The sequence below is a fragment of the Chiloscyllium plagiosum genome, unplaced genomic scaffold (assembly GCF_037043375.1).
Source record: "Chiloscyllium plagiosum isolate Xiang-an unplaced genomic scaffold, Cpla_swu_hap1 HiC_scaffold_10, whole genome shotgun sequence".
NCBI classification, from domain to species: Eukaryota; Metazoa; Chordata; class Chondrichthyes; order Orectolobiformes; family Hemiscylliidae; genus Chiloscyllium; species Chiloscyllium plagiosum.
The window spans coordinates 106,156,167-106,178,425 of NW_028270148.1; the positions used below are offsets into that span (position 1 = coordinate 106,156,167).

The following is a 22,259-nucleotide window of genomic DNA, read 5'->3' on the forward strand; positions in this document are numbered from 1 at the left end:
AATGGTTAACGCACCACTTTTATGCCGTCGTTATCACCTGACTTTTGTTCTACCATACAGCTACTATCAGGGAGTCTATAGACTACTCCTATCAGTGTTGTCTTTCTCTTTTTATTTCTTAACTGCCAACAATATATTCTACACCTAATTCAAGATGATTTCTTACTATCACATTTATTCTATCTTATACCAATAGGGTTATCCTACTACCCTTGTGTTTCAGTTTGTCTTTTTATTAAGTCACATACTGTTGAATATATAGTTCCCATCTTGGACTTACTTGTAACTGTGTTTTCTGTAGGGCTTTAGGGTCATATCCATTAACCTGTACTTGTACAGCTAACTCATTTATTTTGTTCCAAATACTATAGGTAATAAAGTCACAAGCTATTAACTTAGACTTTTTATACCACTTCCTGTTTTGACCCTACTCACTGCTGTTTCTCTATGCTTGTTCACACTGGGTAAATTTATCCAAATAACTGTGCTGTAATTCTGCCAAATCCTCTTGCTTTCGAAGCCTATTTTTCCCTCTTCCAATCCTACATTAATTTGAAGCCATCACTATAGCCATAAATATTTGATTCATCAGGACCTTGATGTGAGCGTGGTCCCCTGAAGTCCATCCCACCAATTACACATTCAAATTTCACTCCTGAGACTTCAGCATATCTATCCTGGCATTCAGTGGAATATGTAAGGTTTGCTATGTCAATATGAGCACTACCTTTCAGGTAGAAAGAGGTCACAGCTACACAGATGGACATAAAAATTTCTTTAGGATAAGTATAAGTGCTCCTCCTAGAGTCTTGGCTAATATTGCTGGTTATTGGACCCTGTAGGTATTACTAACACATTTCATTACTTCACCACTGTCACTATGCTTCAAAAGATACTTAACTAGCTATAAGGCACTTCTCTCTATGTCTTTATGATAAAGATGATTTATAAATACATTTATCTTCAAAATTTGGACTGGAAAAACCTGTTGGAGAAACTTAGAAATTACCTCTTCAGAACATTTTTTCTAGTTAGTGATTCGCTCAGATGTTTCTTTTTTCACATCATACACCAGCAGAGCCAGACAAAATGTGGAAATGAGAGACTATATTAGAGTGGTGCTGGAAAAGCACAGGTCAGGCAGCATCCAAAGAGCACGAAAATCCACGTTTCGGGCAATAGCTCTTTCATCAGGAAGGGCTTTTGCCCGAAACGTCGATTTTCCTGCTCCACAGATGCTGCCTGACCTGCTGTGCTTTTCCAGCACCACTCTAATCTAGGTTCTGATCCCCAGCATCTGCAGTCCTCACTTTTGCCTAAAATGTGGAAATGAACCAGTGCAAATGTGGTGGCTAAAGGATCTAATGTCATTGTTCACATAGATAAAAATGACATTCAAGAGTTGGCCAGAGATTATGAACCACAAAATTACTCCAAAAAAAAAATTGAACAGTGGGTTACAAGTTGTTTCACTGAAAGATGAGAATTATAGTTGATTGCAACATATAAGTCTGTGAACAGAAGTTAACATGCATGAAAGATTTTGATTACCCAGTGACAATTACAAAGCAAGCATTAAGTCAGATATTTACAATAAACTCCAATTTCTTAATTACACATGCAGAGAATGGTACCAGAGATATCGATGTATTGCATTTCTTCATCTGCAATAGATAATTGAGAAGGATATTGCAGATGCGCATTGTTTGTGCTACATTTTTAAAAGACCCCACTCTCAGATATGCAAATACAGTTAAATGAGAGAGGCAACCAAATACAAAATAACTCAAAGCACAATTCATTTTTACAGAAAAGAGAAACCTACACACCTTAGCTACTGACCCATAAGGAGATGGTGATACATACATGAGCAAGAAACACTAATCATTTCGATAAGAACACCTACAAAAAGTAATGCATGTTCTCAATTAAGTATTACTTTAAGATCAACTAGGAGAAAGTGAGACTGCAGATGCTGGAGTACCAGAGTTGAAAAGTGTGGTGCTGGAAAAACACAGCAAGCCAGGCAGCATCCAAGGAGCAGGAGAATTGACGTTTCGGGCATAAGCAGTATTGTCAAGACTAAAATTAATCAAAGGTTCGAGAAAGGGGTCACAATAATTGAACAGTGATCTTTACAACTTCAAGATTGAAGACCCGGGTTCAATAATTCTGTTGGAAGAAATAAACACAAGAATGTTTAGTAGACCATGGGTCTGATTTTGTGCTAATAATGACAGTGAAACTGTCAGCATTTGAAATCATTTCTGCTCTGCAATGGACAGCAACTCCGCAGTGTGTACACATTAAATGTGGAAATTCTGACTTATTTTCAGAGTGATCTTGTGCATTTATATGCATGTAGAGAAGCTGCATATAGTTTCCCAGAAACTGAAATTAGAGAACAGCAGTCTTATGTTTATAGTTTTTATGCAAAAATAGTTCAAAATTTTATCTTGCTGAAATAGATGCAATGGAATCTAGCGTCCATGGGTACTCTAAATAGCCTCAATAGCCCAAGAAGAGTTATTTTGTCTTTGTTGAGTGTCAAATTTCTCATTATAAGGAATTGCACATTTTTCAATATTTTAATGACTACTTTAATTCCATGTGTCTGCCCACTTATTTTACATCCTATAAGATTTAATAAATAAAACTGAAAAGTTTCAGCTGAAAGCATGTCGAGCATAAGGCTTAAATAATGGTTAAAACTATGCTAGCTAATAAATTCAAAGATGCATTAACCATCTTAATCGGGGAGGTGCATGATGGCAATTTTGCTAGACTTCTAAAGGCGGTTGGGGCGGTGGTGGGGGAATCTCTATGAAGTACACTGATTATCTTGCTTCACAAGAATCACTTTGTCAGGGATAGAAGGGAAAGTGGAATGTCAAAGACAAACAAAACAGCCATAACCCTACTAAAAGATGGAGCTGGCTTCAAGGGCTGAATAGTCTATACCTGTTCTTAATTCTCATATTTGAATGTTCAGAACTCCTGGCTTACTTTCTAGCCTTTGATGAACTTCATAACATGCTTGTAAAAACTTAACAGACTTTGCTGAAACTTGCCTGAGGGGTGACAACACCTACACCCTTAATGAAGTCTCGCCACTGGCAATATCTTCCTCCATTTGTCCTGCCATGACTATTGAAATGACAAATGGCAATTGTCACCAGATCACACTGCTTTTATTTTAGAATCCCTACAGTGTGGAAACAGGCCCTTCAGCCCAACAAGTCCACACCGACTCTCCGAAGAGTAATCCACCTGGACCCATTCCCCCTACCCTATATTTACCCCTGACTAATACATCTAACTCGCACATCCCTGAACACTATAGGCAATTTAGCACAGCCAGTGCACCAAACCTGCACATCATTGGATTGTGGGAGAAAACCAGAGCACCCAAAGGAAACCCACACAGATACAGGGAGAATATGCCAACTCTACACAGACAGCCATCAGAGGCTGGAATGGAACCCAGGTCCCTGGCACTGTGCTAACCACTTAGCCACCGTACGACATCCTTGCTCCTCCATTTATGATGCAGCTTGTCGCTCAGATTATTATTCCCCTCCCACCTGGAGTCATTACATCATAAAGATAATGCCACCATGAACCTACAGCTGAAATCATGAAGCAATGGTCAACAGCCAATAAAGATCAGAAGACACTTACGTGAGACATAGTCTCTTTGCATTTTAGTTGTAACACTTAAAAAAAAAATTAAGGCGATACCTTCTGTTGCTGTTTTCAGACTTTTCTATGATGGCGGTGTGGTCAATAAGCACATGCTCTTTGGAGAAGTGGTTTGGCTCTGGCTCAAGTCTTTTGCTCAAAGAAAGGCCCAAGTAACCACATACAAGCATCATTTAGTGCGCTTTTGGTTTTCATAAACTGAATGGTCAAATGATGTTTCAGCTAAATTGAGCATTTGTCAATCAACCCATTTCAATTCATACACTAAATTAATTATATAATTTATATTTTGGACAGTGGTGTGTAGAATTAGATGGCATGAATACAAGTCATTTGATAATAAATACAACCAGGATATCAAGAGAAATTTCTTTGCCCAAAGATTCATGGGACAAAGAATTTGCTACCATAAAACAGCAACTGAGGCAAGTAGGATAAATACACTGTGCTCATCTAGCTCCCCTACAAAAGAAAGCAGATTATTTTAGGTCAGATGAAGAGAGGTGGAGGTGGTGGTGGAGGTACAGTGCACTTAGGTGGATTTCAACACAGGAGAGATTGGGCTTAACAATCCATTCAGACAAACTGCCTCTAGTAAAATGCTGCTTGCTATTGATAATCAGGATGAATCCACCCCGTGAGATCAAACTTTTCTGCAAAGAAAACTTCCTCTTTCTCAGCTTGCTTTTATTCTTTGTTCTTCACTATGACCTTTCTTTTCTATCACTCACGTGATTTTATTTTCCATCACTCTTTAGTGTACTTTGGGACTTCTGATCATTTTTCTACAAAATGGATTTGAGAATTACTTAAATATCATTATCTTAAAAGTGATGTTTCAAAGTTTAAAAATTGACTTCACAATCACTGGAACAAAAGGTAGGAGGAATGAGTGTGCAAATGATTTAATCTTACAAGTGCTGAGCAGCCATTAAAATTTGCTCTGCAACAACCGCATAGTCGGCATTTCTGACACCTCCAATGAGCATGAGGAGAAACTGTAGTCAGATGAACAAAGAACGCGATGGTGCAATCTGGTCTACAATAGGAGAAGACTTAGAGAGAAACACTGAACTGAACTAGCAGCTCAGAAACAAAAACAGAAGTTGCTGGAAAAGCTCAGCAAGTCTGGCAGCATCTGTGAAAAGAAACCAGAGTTAACGTTTTGGATCCGGTGACTCTTCTTCAGAACTGGGTGAAATTGTATCAATTTGAGATAATCTATAAATAATATTTTGTACATTCATTTACTGATAAGATACAACAGCTTTAAAAATTTATAGCTGACCCTAATGCACTAAAATACTGCAGTGCAACAGGATTAGAAATACGAAGACTAATAGAACTCTGCTCATATAAGAAGAGGTGTCATTGTATCATCACTGAGTTAGTCTAAACTACATTTTGGACTTGGAAGATAACCTCCTCAGAGGGGCACAAATCCAGTTACTGAAAAACATTGTAAAGACATGACAAAATATCTTAAGCAGACCAGAAATTTACAATACCCATATTCTTTCATGTATATGAAATTAGCATTAATGCAATTTCATCTACGTAATGAAATATGAATAAATGGATTAAAAGCACACTTGTTTGACTGGTGCATGGTTTAACTAATATTGGTCAAATATAAAATAAGTGTGCATAAATGTACTAGGCACACACAAAGAAAAAGCATGATTTATAACCATCACAGTTCAAAATGTCACTCACCAACTAATACCAAATCAAAATAATGGGAAGAGAAAGCAACCTATTCACAGATGAATGATGGATATATCAGAAATTTTATGAAATGTAACATTTGGATTGTCAATCACATTAGCATCTCAAAAGTATACTCAATTTTACCAATACTGCATAGAATAGATGCTAAATTCTGCTACTCTACCGAAGTGGTAGGTGATAAATTCACAGCAGTTCATCGCAGGGAATCGCGACTATACCCAGATCATCATGAATCTTTAGTAAATAATAGTGTGGGGAAATACAGGTTTGGGAATGTCTATTCTTCGACACCACCAAAACAGCAACATAAAATTGCAGTAACTTATAATCAGAAATCATCATCCACCCTATGTTGATGGCACAAGCTGAAGAAAGGTTAGCTGGTAATGAATCTAATTATATCTACTGAAGCTGATGCAAGTCTATTGGTCACGAGGCTGCCACTTAAGTTGTTGAGATAAACAAAGTGCAGCCCAAGTTTCAAATCCACTCTGTAATAAATTTCTGACATCACTAAAGGCAGGTCTACAACTGTCTGCAGCTCAGACTGCTACCCAGTTAACTGTGTCCATTCATACATGCTGCGCATGTTTATTTTCAATGAGAACTGGATTGGATTGACTTGTGCTACCACGAGCAACCTATTTATTCAAAGAGTCAAACATTTGGAAAAATATATAAACCGTGGTGAGCTTACACTTGGAGTCAGTGAATCCTTTACTTTTGTTTGAAGATTTCTATAAATTAAAGACAGAAGTAGTAGCCACACATGCAGATGACAGGCAACATGAGTTCGACTGGAACAACACTACTATTATAGGACAAACCAAATAGAGAACAGCCAGGGAATTCCTAGAGGCATGGCACTCATCCCCAGATTCTATCAACAAACACATCGACCTGGAACCAATATACCGGCCACTGCAGCGGACAGCTGGAACTGACAACCGAAAGCGGCAGAGACAAACCACTATAAATGCTGGAGGAAACAACACAGAAGCGCTTCACAGGAGGCTCCCAAGCACTGAGGATGTCACCTAGACAGGGGACGAAACGTCTGCAACACAAATTCCCAGCTCGGCGAACAGGACCACAACAACGAGCACCCGAGCTACAAATTTTCTCACAAACTTTAAAGGCAGAAGTTTTAAAATCCCACAGCCAAAAGTCTCATTAATGTTCAATACCTCAGTTTGTGTACGCTTCCTTGTCACTAAACATTTATGTTGGAATTCACACACAAAATTGGTCAGAAGGCAATTTTTTTTCCTACAGTGGAGATGTCATATCATTAATAGGAGAGTGTCACACCATAACTTTACACCAGATTTTACAGGTGCAGATTCCATTACAAAGCTAGATACAAAAACTTTAATGGAAACACAAGAACAACAATGGACGACATTAAGAGTTGGGACTAAATGCTGTGCACACATACGGATCTGAATCTTCACACTCTGGTTCAGCTTTATCTGAAATCCACACTTTGTTCTGACTTTCCAAGTGCTGCATGTCAGATGTTTGACTGGTACAAATAATAAATCACATCCACTTCTATCAATAGGTGTGTGTTCTATCTAGAATATTTATCGCACTTCAGCTATCAAGGTTAGATTTAAAAAGGTAATGCAATTTAGGAACCTTGTGAGTTGGAAGCAATTTGCAATTTACACATTTCACACATAGGCAGACTTACATGAGGCACTGTTTACTACTTTAGCCTTATGAAAACTGGGTATCCAAGAGCACAGGAAATAGGGAACTGGAGTTTCACTTTAGTCAAATACACACTGCAGTACATGGCATAATGTTCCTGAACTTATAATGCTTCATTCAACTTTTAAGTAAAGCAAAAGATACTATACTTTACAGTATACAAAAACAAAGTACTGCTGATGCTGGAAACAATTGTGCTGTGCAAAAACTTAACAGGCCTGGTACCATCAGTGCAAAGAAAATGTTCATTTCTCAAGTCCAATATGACTCCTCTTTGGAACTGCTCTTGAATTTGATGTTGTCTTCACACATTAACATTTCACAATAATAAAAATAATGCAGCACACTTACTGTGGATTCCAAAGTATCCATCATTCAGAATGCACTCTCCTTCTAGAACAGAAAAATAAAGTATTGGGAGAAGTCAATAATTGTTGCTGTAGAGACATTACCCAGTTTAAAATTAAACAATGTATGGCAGTTTTAAAGTTGGATAAAATTCATTTGAAAGAAAGAGGAATTTTCCTGATATAAAGGCATTTTTTAAAAACTAAGTATATAAACATTGAAGTGCTTTGTAATCACAGACCTATCTTCAAAATTAAAGTTGAAAACTTTATTCAACACCCTTACAGGGCAGCATACTGAGCACTGAAGGCCATTTCCAGTCCTTAAAATGTAAGCAAGATTTGTAAAACTGGAAAAAATAAGTCTTTCATTACCCCCAGCCAGTGAAATTCAGGGAGAATGATGGGGACAATAATAGCTACATCAATTAATGATAAGGAAAATAAATATCAGAGCAATACATCAAATTAACATTACAATTACATAAAGGTTTCAACGAAGAACACAAGAAATAGGAGGGCTGGGCTCACAACTTCCCAAACCTGCATGCTGTTCAATATTTGGTTGATCAAATATAGTCCAGAACACCACTTCTCTGCCCTCTCCCCATTTTAATTCTATTACAATTCAAAAAGACATCTCAATCTTGAACCTAATCAACTTCAGCCACTATAAGAGCAAAAACATGGGAAACGTAAACATTTCTTTTACAAAATGGGATAAGAATTGCTCCACTGGCCACAGTAATGTAATTACAGACTTCTTCCGTACCCTTCTTCATTCTGCAACTACTTCAGCAGATTTGAACCTGATTTTGTTCAAAGTAAACTTCCTCACAACATGCCCCTTGGCAAAAAAGGGGACCAGCCAAAGCACACTTTTAGTACTTTGAGTCTTCGTTAACAGATGTCAGCAAAAGTAATGGAAACTGTTTGCATTACATTATTGTTTAACTTGTTTTGGACTGGGAACAGTTACTTACTTTTAAAGAATGTTCTCACAGTTATGTCCCTTGCCTCTGCACTGATTTTGAAACCAACGTGAAGCTACTAAACAGATAGAATATTCAAGTTGCTTTAACTTAGACATTCAATAGCATTATCTGGATATATCTGACCAGGCATGAGTTCTAGCATTTTAAATGACCCTCACTGCAGATGTAGTTACATGTGACAATCAATCTGGTAATTGCTTGGATAGTGAGGGCTTTAGAATGAGGCCTTTAATCAACCTTATCTTTACATGGGGATTACATCGGAACCACAGACAGCATTGATGACAAACTGCAAATAATAAATTACTTGAGTGCTGACAATTAACCCACTCTACACAGCCTTTACTTTACTGATGCCTTTATGGGGAGCCTCAATAAACATGGGGGAAAGAATATGTCAATGAGATAAGAGGAGAATAGGGGGATGTTTGACATACACCAGTATTGGTCTAATGGGCTGAATGTCTTGTCTGTGCTGCAACTTGACATTCTGGAATTTACATGTTGCCGGACAGATGGTACTGTATGGCAACGTTTGCGAAACTCCAGTTCCCTATTTCCTGTGCTCTTGGATATCCAGTTTTAGGATCTGGATAGAAGGCCTTCAGAACTCTTGTGCATGCATGACAACACTTTTTCCATTTGAACCTACTTTATGGCTTACTCCAACATTGCAAAGGCAAGTAGTCTGCACACGAAGGAATAGGTAAATAGATACATGGGAACCTCTGTACACAATCAGAATTTGGATCATTGAAGAGTTTCATCACAAACATTTTCTTCATGAACAGTTAGGTTTAATATAAACATTGAGACTCCAGAAGCCAAGTGCCATTTTCCTGGAACGTTTTTATTGACTGTATTTGTTAAGTGACATTCAACAGACTACAGACATTTGATATTCAAAGCTGTTAACTGCCTTTACAGTAGGTGCAAAATATGGGATTTACTACATTTCAGACACTTGGACAGAGTGCCAAAGCTATGCTGCATGAGAAGTATGAGCTAATGCAATTTTATGGTCTCAATTGGATATACTGGCCCTGGGTTTGCTTTGCAACCACAGACCAACTTCAATCAGACAGATTCTGGAGGTAATACAAAAAGGAATTCTGAATTCTATCTTTCCATGAGTACCAGAACCCAGGATGATGTGGCAGGAGTCACTGATTCAAGGACACAACAGAGAGGGCTAATATCCTAGGATTGAGTCCCACTTTTAACAAAATTGCAACATTGACAATTGTGTCAATGCTACAGGTACACTTTTGTCAACTGCATTGCAAATATCAATAAAAAGATAAACGGGTTAATGAGGTACTGGGAGGAATGTGACTTTTCTTCAATTAAGAAATTGAATCAGTCACAAATTGCAGACGACAACTTGAATGGAGTCTGGTTTGAATAGAAAAGTTACCTTCTTATAGCAATATCAGAAAACCTTGTGGCAGGCCCAAAGTGCCCCATTTTCCTGAAGCACCTAAACATGTTACTGCCTCAACTACAGCAGTGACATCTTGGGAGAACTGAGCATCTAGTGCAGTATGCATCTCCATAAAAACTTTTCTTCAGAATCTGCTATTACCTTTTGTTGCCTGTCCAGATGGTGACTTTTTGGCGTTTATACACCCTGCTTCTAAATATTGTACTCACCTGCAATTTAATTCAATTCTTCTCGATTTATAGGTCTGAGATGTTTTAATTGATTTCTTCTTCTGTACTTAAAGCAAACCTTAAAAAAAACTAATGGCAAATTAGGTGCAAGATAGCACACTCAGCGGCAGCACACAGGGAAACAGCTCATGTGCTTCAGGTTTTTAGGGGGAAAAGCACAGCTGTGGTGCTGCACACTGAAACAGCACTGTGCTGTTTTCTGGACTGTCAGGCAGGAACAGGCACATTGCATTCCTTAGCATATCAATACTGCAACTTTTTTTACTCAACCTTGAGAAGACTGGATGCTTCCCTGTAGCTTATCAAATTGGTCTCAATGATGCAATGGAGCTAAAGGCTCACCACAAGGGGTCAAGAAGTGGAAAAATACTTTAAGAGATACTTACAAAACAAAAACAAACATTGTACTTTGAAGAAATCTAAATCTCCACTGAGAATTACATATATAGAATACTCAATAGAAAACAACTCTTGACATGATTATTTAAGATAAAGTTACTTGCAACTGGGACAAATTTCATAGTAAAATAAATTTATGTTTATAAATTTAGAAAACTATCTGGGGCAAACAATGACATTGTCAACAAAAATTGGTACAAGCTAAGATTTATGCATGTTTAAAAAGAGACTAACTGTTTCCATAAATATCAGTGCAAATGCGGCATAGTGAAGTTTTTAACCCACCAAAGCCACATACAATTGCACATTTTAAATACTTGTCCAGTCAAAACAGTGCAGGAATACATTGTCTATCAATGTGAATTGCTACGAATACATGATTTGCATTGTAGCAACATAAATTTGAAGTAGACTGTAATTTTGATGTTACAATTGTAGCATTCTCTAAGAAAGCTTTATTCAGCTTTGGTAATAAAAATGGTACCACTGTGGCATTTAAATTCTTTTGGAAATGTTCAAATTTTTGGGTGGTCCAGGGATTAAAGCTGATTAATGGTTCAACATGGGAAAAAGCAAATCTGCACCCAAACTCTCTCTCTCCAAATACCAATGGACAAAGAGTATCAAATAAAATGCAGCAGCTTTTCACCAAAGAGGTGGTAATGTAGGTGCTTGTGTAATCAATAAGATTTAAACAATAACAGATTACACTGTACATAGGTTTATACGTCCCTGTGGTCAGTATGACAGCAAACTGTCGACCATCTGTCCAACCTCATTTATGAGGAATGGTGCCAAGACAGCCAGAAGACAGAGAGGGAAAAATAAATTTTAAATTAGTTGGTGTAATAGTTTACGCTAAATAACTTTTCAAAACTTTGAAATCTATGTCAATCTAAAGTATTGTGCAGAATCAACAAAATAACCTTGATGCAAAACAGCTTCTGTGACGTATTTTAAATGATAACTCTGAACGAAACTTAAGTTCAGAGCATCCCAAATACAGATCAAGAGATTAACCATAAAGGTATACAAATATGCAAAGGTGTGAGGGAGGAATACACGACTGTTTAGAAGTGCTACTGATATATTCCTGTCCAACATGACAGATGTTTGGTTCATAAAAAGTCAGAAATATAATGTGGGAGCAAATATTGGTGTTAAGTAATATATCTCAAATTGAAAATTAAATGATTATTGTTAGATGCTTAATTTTATCACATGTAGCTCTGCTATTGCCAATCTGGCAGATAACAGAAACTCAATACACTGTAGTGACATACCCGACGGATTAAATGATCGTGGATGAGGATGAGTCTCCCACTTGTTGACTAGCACTTGCCGAAGATCAGCAGGGTTCTGAGTCAAGTGATAAAAAGATTAAAGCCCTTTATCATAATGCAAAAGGACTAGAAGAAAATTCAAGCTCAGAGGACAAGAGATAAGTTTTAATCACTTCTGGGAAAGTGTTTACAACTTTTTCATAATGTGCTTTTTATGTAATAACATGATTGTCTGAAGCTACAAGTACTGAGGATAATAACCAATATTTAAACTGGGTTAACCACAGTACATCTTAATAACAGCATATCAGAGCACCAACAGGTGACACCGCACAAGAGATGCAGATTTGAACTTCTTACTGAAGAGTTCCAATCTCAACATTCCTGTCACAGGTCCCATCAATTCCCTACAGAGGAGAGAAAAGTTGGTAGGATTGCTATTGCCAGGTTATTGTCATGAGCTTCCAACTGGCTGTCTGACAGAACAGCTGTACTGGCAGATGCATAGAAACAGGCTGCCAGGTCTGCAGGAGGTGCATAGCCCGGCAAGACCTGCATAGGAAATAAATGGATTAGTTATTTATGTAAATCAGCATACATGCACCATACATACAATTACAAATTGCAGCTTAGACTCATTCTTCAACATTACTAGTAATTATTCTGCCATTACATCAAAAAATTGGTGAACTACAGAAATATTATGATTGCTAAAATAACAATATAGTACTCTTCTTAAAGTTACTTAAAGGATCAAGATAGCATAGGGAATCAGAACTTTCATTCCAGCAGAGAACAATGAGACAAATCCCCACCCTCTAACTCTTAAGCATCTGCATGAAATAACTGGGCAGACTCAGTACAGTTTAAATGCATGGGCCCCAGCACAAAAACTCCATTTCTGGTTTTGCTAGCAAGGAGAAAAATAATGACAGGTGTGGGAAATGGGGAAAAAGCAATATTCGACAAAGTACGTGATACTACAGTTTGGCACTGAAAATTGAAAGTGTCCCCTTGTTAGAACTTAGAAAGTTCTAGGAGCACAAAAAAAAATCAAGAAAAAAATTAACATAAGCAAGCCTTAAATATCATATGTATTCTTCTTGAAGCAATACTATATCCATTACAAATTTTAAATACAAACAAATTTGGTAAAATGATAAAAATTACATAAAGATCTATTTCATTTACTTAGGAATCAGGGCCTGTTTGTGCATCCAATAGTCAATACGACCAATACAATTTTAAAAAAATAATTGAAATGGCCACATACACACAATTTCTTTTTTTTAAAAAATGGGATATTTCAGTTTTGTCTGAACAAAATAGGTAAAATTAAAATCAGTGCTGCCAATAGGTCGACCTACTACAACAGTATCAATATCCATTTCAAAAACAAGTTTCAACTCAAGCCAACACTGATATCTCACATTCAGCTCAAGTTTTTAATCACCATTATCAACAAGAAACCTATAATCGCCAATGCCTTGATGTTATATGGCTCAAAATGCTCTTTCCAGACACAATCAATCAATTAAAACAAGAAGTCCACACACCCATTAAATGCTTTACAGAAATCCTAGTGGCAACACTGAAACAGTTTAAATTTCCTTTACTTCAATTTCAGTTCATTTGTATTATATAGTTCAGTTAGGATAGCAATTGATTTAAATTTTCAGTTTTTAATATACCCAATTTTTAATGAATTTTGAGGAAGTCCAGTTAAGTTAAAACTGAAGCCACTCAATCTTAAGAATGAAACCTATTAAGATTTTAAAAAATTGCAACAGGCTGTTTGTTAAAAAGGAATCTAATGATGATAAACCTCCAAAGATGCTAATCAATTGCCAATTGAAAGAAAAGTAAGATGCTGCAACAGATTATTCACTGCTGCTAAAGTGAGCCAGCATTAAGAAACCCGCATTTAAAAGATAATGCAAAAGGATGGAAAGGGACATGGGTCTAATCTATGCAGTTACTGCAGGAAAGTCTTTATTAACATGCACTCAGAGTGAAGGTGTTGATGCAGAACAGAATGGAACGTACAGTAACACACTACTCTACCTCAACCAGTTAACCCACGATTTATTTTAGCCTTAACCAGAAGAAGCAAGATATCAGCTAACATTACAAATTCATCCATTATATAGCTGAGATTAAGAATTCTTACTAAGACAAATTTTTAAGCCAGAAAAGTTATGTCTTTTCTTTACCATTTTCTCTCCCTTACCCTGTAGAATTAGCATTCATTTGTGTATGACAACAAACATCAGCAGGACAGTCAGCTGTCCTTTCTGCAGGAGAAGGGAAAGAAAAAAGGCCAGACTGCACCCATCTCCTAGTATAACACTTTTCATTGCATTTTTCTTGTAAATGTACATTTATCAATAAATTCTAAATGTGCTTATACAACAAGAACCTGAAAGCAATTCATCCACCAGATTCCACAGCAGGATCCTCCAAAACCCAAATATTAAACAAATGATGTAGTCATATCCCAAAAACAAGTCTTACCTTGGGCTCCAGGACATAACATTTGAAGTAGCGATATTTGACAAGGGTGGCTCCAGGGAGAAAAACAGTCGCCCTCCACGTTAGGCTGCAGACAAAAAATGGCAAAATCGTAGAAACATCCAATTAAGATGGTCATTTTTAGTTGCATTTTGACACAAACTAAATAGTTAGAGCCTTTAATACATGAGAACAGTTAATGATCACTGTGAACCAAAAGGGAATACAAAGCTGAAGATAAAATGGATTTTTAAAAAAACTATCGCCCAAGCTATCAGTGAAACACATTTACTTGCTAGCTTATAGCGAATAAAGAACTTGGTGATCAGACATAATTGGCCCAGATATAGAAGTCAAAGAATTTCATGAGGGAACTGGCCTCCCAGAATTAGAGCTAACCTGGAGTCAAAGTCCAATTAACACGAACTGAGCAGAACTATTCTTTAACTGTCAAAGGCCAGTGGCAAATATTAGAGTGGTAACACTTGACCATCAAACAAATCCCTTTTCAACATTGCTTAAAGGTATTTCTTGAAACAGAGATTTTCATCTCAACTCCAAATGTTTTCGATTGAAATGAGGAAAGAAACCGAACATCCACTGCAAAACCTGACAGGCAAACCAAGTCTACAGATTCTGTTGATCACCTTCAGAAAATGAAAGAAAAAAAAAACAGGAGGAAAAAAGACAAGAAACAAATACATGTTAACTGGCAGACTAAATAAATTTAAATAATTGAATTCCAACTAGACATGCCACAAATCTGAAACAAAGAGCTGGAGAAGCTCAGCAGGACTTTGGAGAGAAATTAGAGTCAATGTTTCGAGTCTAGTGGCCCTTTCTCAGAAAGGGATGCCACAAATGTGACCGTTTTACTCAGCGAGAATTTATCCTCTCTTACATTCATTTACCTGTCGTTTTCATCTGGTTCCAGAAGCACTGCTTTCTGAGGATACCAATTGCCAAGTGCAGGTGAACTTCCACATACTGCAAATACTTCACCTAAGGTACAAAGGGAAAAAAAACTTGAACAGTAGTCAGGCACACAAAATATTAATAGGTTAAATAAACAAATATATAGATTTTGTAATAAATACTCATTGTAAACTTAGATGCTTATTATGAGTAACTCAATAGCCGAGGTACAATTGATTGCCTTATGCTATGTTTGGTCAAGTGGAACTAATCACACTTTGAAGGATTATAGAAGAGTTACTCAAAATTTTCACTAGATCCAGACTACCCACAGAGATACAAACAGATCAAGGGTCAGATTTTACATCAAAATTATTCAGGGAAACTATGGATAGCTGAGGGATTGAATAATTCAAATCCACTGTGTACCATCCAGAATTGCAGGGAGGATTAGAACTGTGGCATCAAACTTTGTATGAAAGAACTCTGCATAAAATTATTTATTTCTCATCTATTTCTATATTATTACAGGTATTGCCACTAAAGAAATAACCACAGCACTGAGCGGATGGCCCCAGAAAGAAACCAGTTATGTCGTACTTGTGTTGCTCCCGATGGTCACGCAGTCATTATCTATGCCTGAAGAAACAACTTAAAACATGGCACTGCAATTCCTTCCCCCTTTGGATCAGTCTGATGTCAAACAGTTTAGAGATTTGTGTCTGAAGTTGTTGAATGAGATATACATGAAGTGAACTTTGCAAATTCCAACATGGCTATTATCAATTTCTTAGTTAAACCACCAAATGATGGTAAAATAGCAACTTAATGATCTTCTGAAGTTTCATAATAACCCAAAGTGTCCCATGCTTTCTTTTCTTTGACTTGAGGTAATTGCATTAAAACCCAGAATTTCCAAGCCTGATTTTCTTTCTGTAATCCAACAAATTATACCCATATTTAAGTTGCTCATAAATATTTTGGTCGAATGTTTTAAACTGCCCCAGAAAATTTCCGTCAGCCTGCCTAAACCCTAAAGAATGAATAACTTGGCACCTTCTAAGAAGCCAAAATCGGTTAGCAGGCCTGCATTCTCTAGTGCTTATAATTTCTTTTTGCTGGAGTTCATTACACAAAGGATATTCTGTTGAGCATTGGCAGTTTATTTTAAGCTAATTATTGAGCACTGCAAAAACAAAAAAGAATGCTACTGATCTGCAGGAGACAGTTACTCAAGAACAAACAAGAATCAGTAAGCCATCAGGGCAGATGGGACATTGTAAGAGGACTAAAACTCTTGCTGGTGAGAACACCATTGACCGTAGATAGATCATTGGCAGAGTTATAAATGCATGAGACATTAAATTTAAAAGACAATGTGCTAATTATTTTACAAACTATTTGATGCAGAGGAGACCATGTTAGGAATACTTTAAACTAGAAGTTTAAAATTATTTTAAAATCTTCAATGTATTCAATTTTTCCAGTCAGTGGAAATTCAACAGTGAAAGACCAAGTGGCATAACCTGACGACATATAAATGGTGATGAAAGAAAATTTCTTGGATACTATTTAACCAGTAGCAATACTTGTAACAAATCTACAAATTAAAATAACAGATTTTGAACTTCCCCACAAATCAATATCAGTGTAATTGGATTACAGATAATTCTCCTGTAACACCATAGTTGTGTTCCAGCAAAATCTCGCTTAATAGAAACAATGGGGGCTAGGGGAAAAGTGGAGTTGGGGCAGACAAGCAAAAAATATCACTCATGATCGCTCAAAAATCATCCAGAAGTCTAATGCAAAGTATAGCACAGCCTGAATGAAGGTTTAAATCATTTTTATTAACGAAACAAAAGTAAATTTAAAGCACTACATTTAATAAAACGCAACAAAGTTGCTCTCTGTACAGTACCTCTCATTGAAAGCTGCTCTGTCAGCAGCTGACATCTGCGCAGAATCGCACAGAGACTTCGGTGTGGACATCGTGCATTTGTGCAGAATGCTATGAAGACTGGCACCAACGTCATGCATGCATGGACACTGGCACATGCACAGAATGGCGCAGAGATTTCAGCGCGTGCTTCAGCGCATGTGCAGAATGAAGCATGCGAACCGAACCCCACTGAAATCACACTATTGCCAACAGAGGTAAGGGTTCAATTCTTCAGCGACATTATAGCCAAATAGTGATGAATTGCACTTTATCCCAGAACTACCTGTATTACATCTCTTCCATTGTTCAAGTTGTTAGCTATTTTTGAAACATTCAAGGAAAAATATTTTAAAATGATTTGACTATTAAGGATATTTACTACTTTAAAAAAAGTCAAGTATGCTTATATTTGACCCTCAATTTGTATATAATCAAATTTCATTTAAAACTAGAAGGAAACTGAATTCTGAGTCAATGCAACAACTTAAATGATGCCAATGTGATTTTGTTGGGAGTTGCTGTTCATACGTGAGCAAATGATCTATTTACGAGATTATATGTAGAAATTCTATTTCAGAAGGCACACAGCAATCTTAAGAGACAATGGAACAGATTTAACTTCCAGAAGTGGGTAATATCAGAATATTGTTGGACTGTCTAAACAACAGACTTTTTGTTGATTATGCAAGGTATAAACCATCTGATTTTTGTTTTCAATTGATAATTTTTAAAAAAAGTTGGATACACATCTCGCAAGTTGAACTACTGCTTGGTATTTATTGCATATTCTAAGAACGATGCAAATAGTTAGCACAGAGCATCAAATGTTGCGGCTGTCAAAAATCAACTCGTGCAAAGTGTTGGATTCAATACGTGTAAAAGCCTTTTGAAAAATAGCATTGCAAAACAGAAAAGAACTTCACTCAAATTATGGGCAGTACATTTTGCAAGATATTCATAAAAGCATGCCAGTGATAAAATGTTATTTGTGTGGAGACTACTCCCATTGGCTATGCTCACTGATTGAAAAACTGATGCAGCAGCAATTTGGGCTGTTAATAATCAAATGCATTGAATTCGGTCGCTTCATACAACTGCAGTCATTATTAAACATCCACACTTGCAATACACAATTTAAGAACTCAATCAACAAACAAAAATAAAAGAAGTACCATTGTTTAGACACAGAACAGGAATTTGACATAGAATCCTGACAACATGAAAGCAGGCCATTCAGCTACACTGACCCTCTGAAGAGCATCTCACTCAGATCCATGCCATTCCTATGGCCCTGCATTCCCCATGGCAGTGTCACTCCCTCAATACTAAGGGCAATTTAGCATAGCCAATCTACCTAGCATGCACATCTTTGGGTTGTGGGAGAAAACCCGACCACTTGGAGGAAACCCATGCAGAAACGGGGAGAATATGCAAACTCCAGTCAGACAGACAGTCACCCAAGGGTGGAATCGAACTAAAGTCTTTGGTGCTGTGAGACAGTAGTGCTGATGACTGAGCCACCATGCTGCCCTGATGTCTGACAATGCAAACACAAAAGTACTGGCTGTTAAAACAAACATGGGCAATGATTTATCCTATAAAGAAAGTACTCATGCGCTTAAAGAAAAAGGTGGAAAATAATCAAAAATAGCCATACTCAAACTAAGGGAAAAAAAAACTTTTTATTACGATTATTTATAGGAAAAGTTGACTCAGAATTTCATAGGACAAATAATTGGCCTGTACCAGATTATGCAGGGGAACCATTTACCAGTACTTAGTTCCCTATGATTCACAAGTATACATCTCCACCCAACAAGACTGTTGTGTAACTCCCTTCATACAAACTGGTCATACTAATTCAAGATTAAACTGCTCACAAAAAACTGAAATAAACTTTGCCCCAAACTGAACTAGAAATAATTGGGAATATAGCATGTATTCCCTTTGTGATGAAGGCCAGCATTGCCAATTGAGATTTCATTCAGGAGTTGTACAGTTGCTGTGAAATATTCACTATATATATATATATTTATGAATACCTGGAAGTGTACGTCCTTTTATTTTGAAAGTGACCTGTGAAGTGAACATGATTGCCAACGATGAAGCTCTTATTGAATGGCTGACGTTACCTAGAGTAAAACACAAATTCATTTAATTGTTTAATTGTATTAAACATATGAAACAGTGTACATTCTGCAGTAACAAATACAAATGAACTACTGCAGTAATTTACGATTTTTATAAAAAGGCACTAGAACCCAACATATTTCATGATAAAATCCTCTACTGAAACATTCAAAGTCCATTCCAGGTTGCCACAGCTTTGAACTTTGCTCTCAGCTGTGCTACTGGGAAAGGTGTCAAACAGAGTAAGATTTCTCCCACAGTAAGCCACACTCATAAATAGCATAGCAGTAGCTTAAATGATGCTTTAGGATTTAAGAGCTCTCTAGTCAAGCAAAGCAATACAATACCAGTCAATTGACAATTTATCTTTCTCAAATCAAGAAATAATACACCCCTTGTTGAAATTGTCCACAATTTTTGAAGAATTAAACTTCAGAAGTTCTGATACATCACCTCAGCAAGCATGTAAAAGAAAACTTCCATGCAATTTCGGCTGCAATAGCAAAACTGTAACAGCCTTTACAAATCCAACAGCCAGTGCATCGACTCAAATGTTTGGAGATACTTACAAAGCAATTTCAGCTTTTTGGTTACTACAGCTGAGGAAATACAACTTCAAATTTGCAACGTAACCACAATCTGTGTGAAGTTGCGATTCAAACTGCAGTAAAGTACCACCACCTGCACAAAAGATAATGCATTCTAATGTCATTGCCAAATTGAGATAGGCAGATATCGAAGTACTGAAATGGTATTTGGTTGCTGTAATGCAAATGGCAGTGACCAGAGAGATATTTCTGTCTTTCCATACTTGCATTTTAATGCATTGCAATACAGTTCTTGAGCTTTAGGTTACAGCAGACCAGAGCTTCTCAAACTATGGGCTACAAACTCAAAGAGAGTTTGGGGTTGTGTACTCCAAAGCAGCAATGACTCCTCCAGAGTTTAGATGGATGCTAACAGTTGTAAAACCATTTTAAATCCTTTTTGTCTGATGGTGGACACAGTCCAACAGAGATCTTTGCAGTGCAAACAGAAGTTGCTGGAAAGGATCAGCATGTGCACCAACATCTGTGATGAGAAATCAAAGTTAATGCTGAGGTGATCTTTCCTCAGAACTCAGATTTCAGAGATAGTCATGGGCAAATAGGGCTCTTGCACTTTTCAGCTAAATGCAATCCTTGTATTAGTAGTCAGCTTCATTTTTTCACTCCAGAATTCCCTGTATTACTCATCTTACATCGTAAGTCAATACATGGGATTAACAGGTGATATGGGTTGTGAAGATAACACTCGGGAGATTACATTACATTCTCAGAATGCATGGCAAGTGGAAAACAGAAATAGGTTGCCCAGTGAAAAGAATGAAGTATGAATCATAGGTAAAAGTTATAACATTGACTAATCTGTCAAGTAACTGCTCTAGCAGGAGTAATTGTTGCTAGTGAAAAACTGATACAAGAATTGAAAAAAAATACTTTTAAGGTCAAAAGAAGAAGGGACCAGCCAGTGCCTTGATATCCTGAAGTAAAGATTCAATGTTAGGACCTTTACTATATATCATCAACTTGAATGAAAGTACCAATTTTGGAATTGGAATTTAGTGATGACACAATAATGGGTAGGGAATGAAGTTATCATGAGGACATAACCTGTTTAAATTCCTTTTTTAAAATTCTCTAAATGAGTGATCAAAGAAACTGTAGAATGAAGCATAAATAGGAATCTTTGAACTTGGCGACTTTGGCGACTAGTATATTATTTGAATGGCAAGAATTCTATACTGGAAGGATCTAGTACATGAATCACAAAAGGCTTTCTTTGTTCACTTCTGGGCATTGCTGACCAATATTTATTGCCTGTCCCTAGTTATTCTTAAGAAGATGGTGATAAGCTGCTTTCTTGAACCATTGGAGTCCATGTGATGTAGGTTGACACACAATGCAGTCAGGGAGGAAATCCCTGGATTTTGAGCCAGAAACAGTGAAAGAGTATGTCTCCAAGTCAGAATGGTGAATGGCTCGGGAGGAAACTTGGAGGATACGGTGCTCCATCTAGAAGAACGAGGGCAGGAGACAGGTGGTAAATGGTTGTGGACATGCAAGGTGTTATTTAAGAATCGTTGAAGAATTTCTGCAGTGCATCTTGTAGATAGTACATACTTGCTACTGAGCAGTAGTGGAAGGAGTGGATGCTTGTAGATATGGTGCCAATCAACAGGCTGCTTTGTTCTGCGGGGTGTTAAGTTCTTTCAGTGTTGTTGGAATTGCACTAATGCAGGCAAGCAGGGAATATTCTATCAAACTCCTGACTTGTGCCTTGTGGATGGTGAACAGGTTTTGGGAATCAAGCGAGTTACTCACTATAGTATACTTAGCCTGACCTCCTCTTGGAGCCACAAGATGTGTATGTAATAGGTGGTTAGGTAAGCAAAAGGAATTATGGTGGGGATGAAATATATAAGCAGAAAAATCTTGCTACAACTGTACATAGCCTTTAACCAGACCACATTTGGAGTACTTTATGAGATTTTGGTATCCTAAAACTGTTGCATCAAAAGCAATTTAGAGAAAGCTTACTCATCTAATTCCTGGGACAATGAAATGATTTCATGAGGAAAACTTCAGCTGTATCCAACTGGAATTTGGAAGAAAGAGATGATTTTATTGAAAGATAGGTAAGGACTCGACAAGGTGAATTCTGAGAGGATGCTTACCCTTGTCGGGAAGTTTAGATCTAACAGACACAGCTTAAAAATATAGGATTTACCATTTAAAACACTGGTGACAATTTATTTTTTCTTCAAGAGATTCACAAGCCCATGTAATTTGTTGACTAATCTAAAAGGAGTTATGAGGAATGATCAGCAACATAGAGTTGAGGACAGTATCAGATTAGCTACATATTATCTAAT

At 37.1% G+C, this 22,259-nt stretch overlaps 1 protein-coding gene across 3 annotated transcripts in view; it reads right to left on the reverse strand.

The window, feature by feature from the left end:
- Window positions 1–22,259, reverse strand: part of gpcpd1 (glycerophosphocholine phosphodiesterase 1) — a 73,892-nt gene that overhangs the window by 37,541 nt on the left and 14,092 nt on the right. The window contains exons 3-8 of one of the 3 annotated variants that reach the window (XM_043696566.2): window positions 19,915–20,026; window positions 19,258–19,347; window positions 15,270–15,360; window positions 14,362–14,446; window positions 11,848–11,923; window positions 7,501–7,542 (exon numbers count right to left, since the gene is read on the reverse strand). In XM_043696566.2, the coding sequence (XP_043552501.2) occupies window positions 7,501–7,542; window positions 11,848–11,923; window positions 14,362–14,446; window positions 15,270–15,360; window positions 19,258–19,306 (343 nt within the window). In that variant the 5' untranslated portion in view covers window positions 19,307–19,347; window positions 19,915–20,026. Of the gene's footprint in view, window positions 1–7,500; window positions 7,543–11,847; window positions 11,924–14,361; window positions 14,447–15,269; window positions 15,361–19,257; window positions 19,348–19,914; window positions 20,027–22,259 lie in introns of those variants that run through there. The other 2 variants (XM_043696567.2, XM_043696568.2) reach the window with 2 other exon arrangements.